The sequence below is a fragment of the Panthera leo genome, chromosome F3 (genome assembly GCF_018350215.1).
Source record: "Panthera leo isolate Ple1 chromosome F3, P.leo_Ple1_pat1.1, whole genome shotgun sequence".
NCBI lineage: Eukaryota > Metazoa > Chordata > Mammalia > Carnivora > Felidae > Panthera > Panthera leo.
In genome coordinates this window covers 6,937,995-6,950,360 of record NC_056696.1, presented here as the reverse complement: position 1 = coordinate 6,950,360, position 12,366 = coordinate 6,937,995, and the positions used below count along the sequence as shown (strand labels likewise).

The window sequence follows — 12,366 nt, the reverse complement described above, 5'->3', positions numbered from 1 at the left end:
CCTGTCTGTTGATAACACTCCATCCTCCAAACGAATCACTCAAGCTGGAAAGCACGGAGGCAGGAGACTCCTTCCATGTCCCCACCACGTCTCCTTCATTATTCACAAAGTCCTACTCACTGCTTCTGGAGGACCCCCATCTCTCATCTGGACAATCCCGTATGTGTTCTCAACTGCTCTGCCTACCTGCCCCTGGCCCTTCACCTTTCCTAGCACAAAACTCATTATACCATCTCTTACTTTTAATAACTCACTGGTTTTTTCATCCCCTTCTGAATAAAGGTTAAATATTTTCTCAGAAGCAGAGGTCTTTGAAGTTTACCATTTCAGCTTCATCTCCCAACATTACCCAACTCATATTCTACCTTGTAGTTGCTGAACTTCTCAAATGCCATGTTCATCTGCAACTCTGGATTTTTCTTTTTATTATTATTATTTTTCAAATATTATTTATTTTTGAGAGAGGGACAGAGAGAGTGAGAGAGCCAGAGAGAGACAGAGAGAGAGAGGAGGAGGGGCAGAGAGATGGGGAGAGAGAGAATCCCAAGCAGGCTCCGCACTGTCAGTGCAGAGCCAAATGTGGGGCTCGAACTCCCAAACCGCAAGATCATGACCTGAGTGGTAATCGGGGTCGGAGGCTTAACTGACTGAGCCACCCAGATACCCCTGGATTTCTTTTCATGTAAATTTCTCTGCATGAGCACCCCTACGCCTCCCCAACTCTTCCAGCCCCCTGGTCAGAGCTAATAAATTTCAACAGGCATTTGTATGTAGGTCTGAGTATCTGTGAGTACCTGTTTTCTGTCTTGCATTATTCTATGACTATCTAGAACAGAGATGATTTGTCTTGCTCATCGTTCCGTTCCCAATATTGCAATGCAACAGTGGAGGGAGAATGACTCCCCTATCTTAAATGAGAACATCAAAGAACTGAGAAAGAACACCCCAGCTTCTCTTTAGATGATACCAACCTCTGGGTGGGCAAACCTTTAGGAGTTGTCCTACTCACCAGGCCACTAACATTCTAGAATGTACCTCACATTTATTCAACAATTATCAAGTATCTAGTTTGTGTTATCTCCCTCCTCCCCCGGGGTGGGGGTGGGGATAAGAAAATGAATGACACACAGACATGAGAACCACAGACACAAGTGTGCTCTACCAGCTGCTTAGAGGGGCCATCAAGGAAAGGGCTAAGTTCCCTGGAGTCGTCAGGAAAGGATGCAGTAAAAAATTCGCTGCTCTTGAAATCCAAGCCAAATATTAGATCCCTAAATCAAGTAGACAAAACGGAAATCTTAGCTCTGTTTAAAGATTACCTATCACCAAGTGCTGTGTGTTACATTAATTGTGAAATAATCACACTAAATGGAACACATTTCAAAACCTGAACCAACTGAGAAACTGATGCATTGCAAATAAGCTACGAGAGAAACAGCAAATAGGCACCAATAAAGGTGATTTCTGCTCTTCTTCTATAGGAATTTTCTGTAGGATAAACCGCTTCACCTTCTAGGGGCCTCGGCTTCGTCCTCAATCAAATGTAAATGAGAATAATATACACCTATCAACTCTACAAGGCTACTGAAACAGCAAAGGGAACAACAGATACACAAATGCCCTGAAAAAGAAACCAAAATCACTTTGCAAATATAAGGTAAGATGTCCATGACCAGGATTATAAAACACATGTCAGAAAGGTTCCTCACGAGCAAAAGCTATCTCTTTTATTAAGTCTGCTTATTTCTGAAGGTAAAATCATGCTCCTCACAAATTTAAAATCTAGAAGTGTGTAATGGAAACCATCTCTAAAGCAAACAAAAATCGCATTTTAGGATTCATTCCCTCCTTCCTTCATTAATTCAGTCTGTCAACTAATACACAACGAACACCAACCAAAAACAGAACTTTGTAAAAAATTATTATGTGAGGGAAGATTTAGCAATCTAAGAAATAATCCTCAAGAGCTTAACACCTAAGTGATTTTTAGAGCAACGCTTATATGCGTATGTACCTAGAGGAAAGGACGGCTGTATACATGAATACACAAACACAGATTAAGGGACATTTTTATATTAACAATCATTTCATATATGACTTATAAACTGTATGTGTAAATGAACACAGAAACACGAACAAAGAATGCTACAGTTCGCTAAGCAAAGGGCTGTAGGATTCTTCAGGTCACAGTTGTAGCTACAAAAGAAGTACAAAGTGTGTAAACATATTTTGCTTTTAGTTCTTTCCAGCCACACATGGAAAGGAATATCTACAATGGACAAAAAAAGTAGCTGGATATGTTAACACAGGTTGGGATGGAAGGAGAATACAGAGCCGGTTCTATCCTTTTTATTATGTAAATTAGCATAAATATAAAGGCCCAGAGACTGAAAGGAAAAAAAGGGGATACTTCTGTCCCCACAATAGCAAGTACCAGGGCAATTAAGAAATTGTTCACTCACGGTACGGATAATAAAACCCTCAAAATCCTTATTTGGTAAAATCTACATAAAATTTCCCAAGTTAGGAAAGAGTTGCAGAAATTTTTTAAATGTTCTGTATTACGCAGTTAAAAATAAGTCAGTATTTCAGTGGGAAGATGTCTACACCAAATACATTGCTCCTTGGAGTGAGTTACATTTGAATTAATTTCCATATCACAATTTCTAACCACATTCGTCAGTAACTCAGTGAGTGTTATTTGTGGCTTACCGTTTATTTGGATCCTTTATCAAGAGCCCTGAAAGCAATGATTTTGCATCTGAAGAGAGTGTCCGAGGAAATTTAATGTCTTCCATTAGTATTAGTTCAAAAAGTTTCTCATGATCCTGGTTGTAGAAAGGTAACCTCCCACACATCATTTCATACATGACGACCCCTAGTCCCCACCAATCCACGGCTCGGCCATAGTCATTGTCTTCTAATACCTAAGAGCGAAACCAGCGAAAAGATTCATTACTCCACATTAACTTTTACAGCAGTATTTATAAAATGTAAGACTTTTACATCAACAAAGTGAATCCTAACCTTCAAAGCCTAGGTAGGCTCTTCTAACACTTTGACATTTAAACTATAAGGTATCCTACAAAAGATATAAATCACACCAGATAGGTGAAATGTTCCATATATGTCCAGAAGTGGCCAGCGTACAAGGAAGGGAACAGGCCACACAGCAGATTCCAAGTGAATGACTGAGTACGCTACGGATCAAACAAAAATTTTTGCATATCTGCACGTTTTCTCTTAGGCCTACTTAACTTTTCATTCTGGTTCCATTAATGTGGACTTTAACTTGCAGTCACACCGTGCTGATTGCCGGGTATATAATGAGCCTTACACCCTCTTGCATGGAGAAGAGCGAAGTCATACAAACCAGACGGTGAAAGACAGGAGTTATGCGATGGAACACAGATGAGGTCAGGGCACGGCCACCACAAAAATAAAACTGAAAACTTCTGGAGGCCTCTAGTGTTTCAAGTCTTTAAGGAAACAGTCATCAAAGTGAATATAAAGATGTACTGTGTGAGTTGTATCCAAAGCGTTAGTAAGCCCACAAGCAAATTTCAGTTAAACACAAACAAAACTCACAGACTCTGGTATATGCCCTTAAATTTATTTCCCAACATACATTACATGCAACATAAATTGGGAAAGATATGATGTGACACTACCAGGCTATGTTAGAGCAACCTATTCAAACTGGGGCAGAATGGCTTACCATTTGTCTTAGGAAAATTTTGATTTTTACCTTTTTATGAGGTATGTTCCTCATTCAATGGAGTTTTCTTCATCTGTTTGGATCTTCCAATATTTTACTTTAAGCTACTATATCTGAATAATCTTAAAGCTTACTTTATCTGATTCTCTTAGCTCTGGGATAAATAGCTCTGGGATAAAAAGATCAAGAAAACCAGACCCACGAAATTTACCGATTAAAAAAATCTTGTAACTGATGACATAAGAAAGAATTTGATGCAGAACAAAGTAGTGCTCGTGTTGCAAACTGTCTTAGTTTGAGTAAATAACTTGTTGAGGATTACTCCCATGGGACTTTTATTTAAAATTTACCAATTATGTCATAGGACTGAACATGACATTTTAGATGGTTACATTATGATTACCTATAAATACTATGAAAGGCACTTGGGTAGACAAGGTATTTATATGCGTGGAGAATATAATTTTGAGAAAAAGCTATGTTACTTAAAGATTAATTCAGCAGTGATTGTCACATGTGATGAAAAGATTTTTAATTCAATTGTATCATTGTTCCAAGATGAACAGGAACTACATTAGCAAGATATCAACACAAGTCCACTTCCTACGTTTTTTCGAAAATCTTTTATAGAATAACAAACTAAGCAGAATATTTCGGGGAAGAACAACAAATTCTAGTTTTCATCATTAGCTAAAAATACTTCAAATTTCTACTTGTTTGAAATGAGTAATGTAAAAATACAGAGAAAACAACAAATAACCTAAAGCAGCAGAAAGAATTCGGCCTGTGTACTTTCTTAAGTGAGAGGAAATGTTGTATGTGTAATTTTTAAATACCAGTGACTTGATTATTCAAGAATCTATCTCATGTCCAATTAGTAGAATGCACTGTTTGTGGGCATTAATCTAACAGACCCAGGATTTTACCTAATAACAAACAATTTTAAAATCTAAGTAACCTTTTGCTGAATTCCTACAACACCAACAAAACAGTGGCGCGCGCGAAAAAGAGCCAAATGTGGTTTTTAACCTCTTTTTTCATAAAACCATAAAAAGCATAAAAGCTGGATTAACTGCTTCCCGAACCCACATTTCACCAGCCGGGTTCTCATCCCCAGCTGGCAAAACTGGCAATCCTTTATTTTTGTTTAAATACCTGGTTTGCGGCCAGAAGGGAAAGTGAGTACATAAAAAAAGGGTTTTATTTTTGAAGAGAAATAAGCAACTGAAAAATAAAACTGCATTGTAAAAAAATCTGTTTGATAAAAGAAAATATATTTTATTTAGCTTTGTAAAATGAATGCTGATTCTCAAAATAAGTGGTTTTGCTTCCGAACCTAGGCATTTTAATGAATATATAGATACATAACACTATAATTAGAACTGTTTGCTACGTTACTGTAAACCACACAAATCCGATGTAATGTATTATCTTATCGACATTTAAAGTCCAGCAACGTTCAGGAGAAAACACCCTAAAGACTCAGCCAGCCCTCTTTATCTAAGAGTCTTTGTTATCAATTAAAAAGAAAGACTTCTGTTCAACTCCCACCTCCAAACAGCTGGAAGATGAAAAACACAAGAAATAAAAACGAAAGTGATCCTAACATTCTACATGTGGATACAGAATCTAAAACACGTCACCACTGTCCACAAACAGCCTTTCTCTCTCCTTAAATCTAAACTGTCTCAAAATACAGTACTCTGAAATGCTCTAGAAATTCCAGCGTGAAGTTAAAATCCACAGCCTCTTTTATGTTATTGTTTAAAGATAATTTTTCTCCCTTACTCAAAGCACGTATTTCCCCACAAATTATAGTAACATATAAAATGTATAGTCTTTAACCTACTGGGATTTGCAATTCCTTCTGGCTACCTCTGATGATTTTTTTTTTCCCTAAAAGGCTAATTTACTTCATGGTTATCATGAGGGCTGATCCAAAGAGTAGTGTAATTGGTCCTGCAGTGGTACAACAATGCAAAGTGCATTTCAAGTCCATGACCCTGTGACTTACCATGTAATTTGGATATAAATGCAGATCAAAACCTGCTCCGAGAGCAGCAATCCACTGAAAGACTTATCTTAAAGAATTAATCTGAAGAAAGTGTCTCTTTTCCACAAAATCAATGTTACTCTCATTTTAAACTAAGCTCAAGGTTTGAACACAAATGCACACATTTGGGATTTCCTTCTACCCCTATTGTCCTGTCACTGTGGATGTAGCTTTACTTTGTAACCACATTTAATGCCAAAGACAGACACAAAGGACAACAGGTTATTCGGGACACTAAAAGTAACATAAATATTAAACAATGATAAGAGGTCACATCAAATCAACACCCAAACAGAACACAAACTCTAGGAAACAAGACTTTGTTTCAATTTTCCCCCAGGAACTGGAGATCGCTTCATTTTCTGCTGGAATAAAAACTGGATTCAAGGAAGTTAGAGCAGGTATCAACTGCTGTTAAATATTCTAATAACATCTGATTAATATTTGGTAATATTTGTTGTAGACACTTCCATGTATAAAACAGCCAACTGAGTTAAATAAAAATCACCACGAGTAGCTCTTGAATGGTTACTAATTTCAAGAATGATATTAAATAATAAACTATGATTTTAAAATGGTACCATCGATTAAAGTTCCCAGTGTAAATATCTGTTTGGCTAAGGGGCACTTTCAAAAAACATATTCATTCCAATGTTCTTTTACCAACTGGGATTTACTGGAAGTTTGAAGAAGCAGCTCTTTCAGCTTGTCCGCCAGGCCACACAATGCAGCCACGGCAAGCAGTTGTAAGGAGGGGACGTGTGCCCCAGAGTGGCTTACTGCTCAATCAATAATCCAGACAGAACAGATGGGGGAAAAAATTAAACATCCAAACAAACTGTCTGCACACCTATGTTGTGAAAGTAAACTGCGAACTTGGATGAACCAATTTACCACTAATTCAAAAAGGAATTTTTTTTTCTGGTAACCTTGTATTTCAGGTAACGGATATGTGTGTGTTCTGTATCAACACGCGTTTATATACTTTACGATTTATGGAAATCCTTCGCATATTCTTAACATCAGAGGAATTTGCCTTTAAAAAAAAAGACCTGTTCAGTCTTCCAATCCAGACTCTAAAATGTATTACAGCCTTAGGAGAAGTGTATGTTTCAGGAGACTTATGAATTCCATGGTTTCTTGGTATTTTCTCCATAATATATATCTTATACCCAGTTCTCAACTGCTCCGTTAATTCGTAAGAGGCTGAAACTGTAAACACCATTTGCTCAGAATTAGAAGGCTGTAGGTTTTAGGGCTATTTCCTGGCATGTATACGTAAGTCCTTGCATACAGCTAACGGCGTCCTCTCAAAAGCAATCTCTGGATAGAGCAGGCGACATTCTTGAACCAGAGAAAAGTGAAATGGATACAATACTGGTGGCTGAATCATACTTAAACACACATCTTCCCCGGAGAGTTCTACCCTGCCCCTTTATCCCGGAGCCAGAGTCATAACGGGATCCCAAGAAATTGGGTCTTTGTCACCAAAGTCAATACAGCCACTGTAAAATATACAGGCCATCACTAGCAGCACCCAGGGAGGGTGAGTTTTGTGTACGTCCTCATGCGTCAGAGAATTTAAAATTAAACTTTGTGCTTAACCTAGAATCATTCCAAAAGCAAATATTCTTACTATTAAAGTCAAAAGACCATACACCATTGCGAAGAACGTTAGGTGACAGGTAGCTGCCACAGAAGTGACAGACCCCTGGGAAGTAGAAGCCTCAACTTAACACATACTGAGACATTAAATGTTGAACCAAAAATACTACTTTAGCTCATATGTAAGTAACATCCAACCTGGGGGTGGGGAGGAATGGGATGATTTTTAATATTACCCAGAAACAGTACAAGTAGTAAGCCAGCTCAGGACAGTTAGAAGTCCTTAAATACGCTTCTACATAAGCAGACAGCTTCTATCTGAACTAATATCTCTGTCACTCACTTTTCCCCTGAGTATGGATGGATCCTTTTCAGAACCATTCAGGAGGATAAGGGTTTTTCAAAAATACCTTAAGAGGAGGAGTGCAACATGAATTATTAACAAATAAAATATTAGGGATGTACACGGTTTTAGAAAGGCTACTAAAACTTTGTATTTCTACAAAATGCTCAGCCATTTTAAGACTTGGTTTCACAATCTGTTTGAAACAGTAGAATTTTGTCCAAGGGCTAAGCAAAATGTAACTGTGCTACTGTTTTTACCTACAGATTAAATGTGCAAACATATGTAGCCCTGGGCTCATTCATTTTTCTCAAGATCTGAAGACACTATTGACAGAGCCCATGAAATGACATCTTTTACATCTATTCTTTGTTGTATTTAAAATAAAGAAATAAAATTCCACGTAATGCAATTAAATCCAGTTAGGTTCTAACCGCCCCCCACCACCCATATACCACTTCAAGCCAGCAACATCCTTTATCCTTAATTTATATGATGCTCTTAGCTCATGCTGAAGAAGCGAATGTATTTCTCTGGCTTTAAATTTATATAAAATTTAACTTCCATTTGTGCTATTACCTCTATGGCATCACAATAACTTCAAGCAAATCTTTCTTTATCCAAATAGCAAAATATTCTTGTCTATTTCAAATTATACATTATATAAAAGATAGTAAAGACAGCAGGCTTCAAAATAAAAGCAAATAAAATGACAGCAAGTGGATGTTTTCGAAAACATGAGGTTCTGAAAACTAAGAAAACATCAAACAATGCATCTTTAGCCACTGGAAAAAATATTTTACATTCACATGAAATATAATTATATATGTATTTTTTTCTGAATAGCAACCACAACTAGATACTAGATACTAGATATTTTCCACCAGCCAAGTCATTTTTTTGCAATCTTTTTGTTAGTTCTAACTTGATTATCAAATAATTTTTATTTTTACACTATTACAGAAGTGCATTTCTCTAGGTTTCCAAAACCACCTTATTCAACCTTCCCCATCTGTCACCATCTGCTTCTTTTTAGCATGTACTTTTTGTGTGATCACATAAGCATGTGAAAAATAACTAACATTCAGATGATTATCTGCTGGTACATTTGAGGACTGGGCATAATAAAAGTGAACTGCCAAAACGTACTTAACACTTTTAATTTTGTTGGGTCTTGCATGTAAGCTACATTTGATTTTCAAACTGTTTTACAGTTGGAAAGTTGATCAGGTACTGCTAACTCAAGAGCAAAGCTGAGACTAAATAATTAGCACTGCATAAAGTGGCTTGGATTCAATGAGAGCCAAATCAAATAATAACATTTAACAGTAAGGTCTTATATGTGATTTCCAATTTCTTTTATAATTTCTAGATTGAAAATGCAGTGTGGATTACAAAAACAAAATCCCCCCAAAATATCTTCTTGTCCATAACGTATGGCAGATAAATTTTCTTTCTTCTAATATAAGAAAGAGCAAACATTCATTTAAAACCAATACATACTAGTGCATTTTTAAAGATGTAGGACACTAAATGCATATGTTATATCCTGCTAGGACTGTATTTCTCCAGCCTCTTTAAAAAAAAAGAAAAAACCACATGATTTTATTCTTTATCAATAAATATCTCTAATTCTTCACCAAAAGAGGTAAGAGAATGGTTGTAAATATTCTCTTCTCTTTTTTAAAAAAGGGCATTTTTTATACTGTAAGAGTCCTCTTTTGTGGGGTTTTTTAAGAAGAAACTTAAGTTTAGTTAAAATTTAAGTTTATTTTTAAAATCAGCTAAGAGCCTGATTTATCCGACAGGAAACAATAGGGTTTTGACCTGATCTCTAAGTCTTTTTTGAAGTATCTTTTGATAGCCTTCATGTATCTTTAAGTAGCAAAGCACTTCTGCCCAATTGAGACAATTAACTGGCAGAGGGTGACCACTGCTCGCTGACACACAGATTGTGCAGAGATCTCTCCATAACGTGGAAGCAAGTCTTGTGGAGGAAGAGACAATGCTGACACTGAGCCATTCACAAGAGAAGCAGGAAATCAGGAATGTATTCCAGGTCTGATCACTCACATACTATGAAGAAAAGTCCGGCACTGACGATGGAATGTGCCAGAAATGTCAAGGTTCAAGAAAAGTGAGGGACACCATCCAAAGTAAAGGGGAGAAGCTAGTGTCGCTCTTGCCCACTAACTCTGACCACGTGTATCTGATCACGTTATTGCCTTGCTCTCAATTCAGAAGTGACTCTCCAAGAGATCAGACCTAAACTCCTTTGCATTCCAATCCCTGTGTCCGTGTCCAGCCTCCTCTCCCGTCTCCCACTGACCGCCCCCGGACCCTCCCAGCAGGCTTACGCACCCTGCCTTCTTCCACCACACCAGGCAGATCCCCAGTAAAGTAATTATTTTCTTGCACAGTCAGGATTGTTTTCCGTCTCTTACCACCCCGGTAAATAGCAAGCTACTTGAGGACAAAAACCATTTCTTACTCTCTTTCTATTCCCAGTCCCCAACATAATGCGTGACACCTAATAAATACTCAGTAAGTACCTCTTTAACGAATGAGAGAATTCTACAGTGAAATGGTCCATATCGGAGAGAAGAAATAAGGACTTCAATTCTTGTTCTTAAAACACATTCAAAGTTACCCCTATTTAACAAAAATGTAATGATTGACAGAAATACTTAAAAAATGTAAGAATTTAAATTGCATGAGAAGTTAGAACTGTCATCCCCAAATGGCAACTACCATGATCAAAAATCAGGGGCTGAGACTGTAATTAGAAATCAGCCATGGGGACGACTGGGTGGCTCAGTCGGTTAAGCATCCAACTTCAGCTCAGGTCATGATCTCACAGTTCCTGAGTGTGAGCCCCACATAGGAGCCTGGAGCCTGCTTCAGATTCTGTGTCTCCCTCTCTCCCTGCCCCTCCCCCACTCATGCTCTGTCTCTGTTTCTCATTAAACAAAAAGATAGGAATCAGCCACGGGTATAGAAATTGCTGTTAAAGACCAGGCTTCTGTAATATCCCCCCCCCCCAAAAAAAAACCCAAAAATAGGTACACAGAAATGTTTTCTTACTTTTTTTTTTTTTTTTAAAGAAATGGATAATTTCTTGGGTATTGTAAAGTTGCTATTTAGAAACAACTGGATCCTTCTTGCATGAAACCCTTGGTTTTGTTCTTCAGTTGATGATATAAGCATGTAAAACAGTATCTTTGTTTCTTGACAGATCATCTGCTTCTGAATGAAATGAGATGTGTTTATCTTCTTCAGAAATAATTTCCCTTAACTGTGACACAACTAATTTTGTTATTCTAAATACAGGACAGTACTATCCATGGTGCATAGAGAACAGGGGTAATTGAACTCCAGAGAAACAAAGAATTTGTTTTTCATGATATTCACAAAAACAACTCTCTTCTAGAAAATACGATCTTGTATTTGAATCAATAAGGAACAGTGTTCCTAAAATTTTACCTAATTCACCACAATAAGTGGGAGAATCTTAAACTCTAGATTTTATGACAGAGAAAAATAATATTTTTGGCAGCTCTTGAGAAAATAATATTTGGAAATGTACTGCATTTCAAATTATTAGCACTTATTTATAATTATGCAATAATCTTGAAATGTAAATTTACTAATTAAAAAAACTATTATAATAACAAACTGGCATGAGTTATACATGTATAGGAAATGCAATGTATTCCTACTGCCTAATTTCTCTTAATTACCTTTTCCTGTTGAGCATTTATAAAGCATTCATTTTAAAACTGACAATTATTCACATCTATAAGTGGCCTTGAAAGTGTGACTTTTGGGGGCCATAACACCTGTCGTTAGAAAAGCAAAAGTGGCCTTTCCCAGATGGACCTAGTTACAATCCTGTTCCTCTTGCCACCACCTCCCTGCTGTGTACAGATTCCATTGAAAAAGAGTTCTGATCCTCAGTCCCCTCACCTTTAAAAAAACATCAAGGATGCTATCACAAAAAGGTCATTCCAAACACGCAACGCACCTATACAGCAGGTGTTCAATCAACTGTAACCTTCACCCATCAGAGATCAGATGCCTGCCTCGGTCTTTGGCTCCAGCCACACTAACCTTATTGGAGTTTGAGGGAAGAACTGGGCTTGTTCCTGCCTCAGGTTCCGTGCTCATTGCTCCCTGTGTCTGGAGAGCTCGTCCCCTCCACCCTGCAGAGCTACCTCCTCAGCATTCAGGTCTCTGGCCAAGCCTCACCTCCCCCAACGTCCTATCTGCAGAAGACCGTATCTTCCAAAGACAGCTGCAACACTATCTCCCATCTCACACGCTCTTCTACGAAGGGGAGGTGGGCGTCGGGGTCACCACCCCTTCAATCTGTGTGGTCTCAGACTGCTTCGCCAGTAAGCATAGGTGCAGTTTCTGAAACCAGGCCACTAAAGGGGACGCACGCACAAATGTCTGCCAGCAGCATTACAGCCCCACGCTGGAAGCAAACCAAATGTCCACAGACTGCTGAATGGATAAACCAAATGTGGCATATCCATACGATGGAATACTATTTGGCCACAAAAAGGAATGAAGTACCAATAAAATGGTAAAAACATGGACACACCTTGAAAACATACTATGTGAAAGAAGCCACACAACCAGCCT

The 12,366-nt window shown here is 37.8% G+C and overlaps 1 protein-coding gene across 7 annotated transcripts in view; it reads right to left on the bottom strand.

The window, feature by feature from the left end:
- Positions 1–12,366, bottom strand: part of AKT3 (AKT serine/threonine kinase 3) — a 304,707-nt gene that overhangs the window by 42,502 nt on the left and 249,839 nt on the right. For all 7 annotated transcript variants that reach the window (XM_042926503.1, XM_042926505.1, XM_042926504.1 and 4 more), the window contains one exon: positions 2,713–2,927. In XM_042926503.1, coding sequence (XP_042782437.1) covers positions 2,713–2,927 — 215 coding nt within the window. The remainder of the gene's footprint in view (positions 1–2,712; positions 2,928–12,366) is intronic.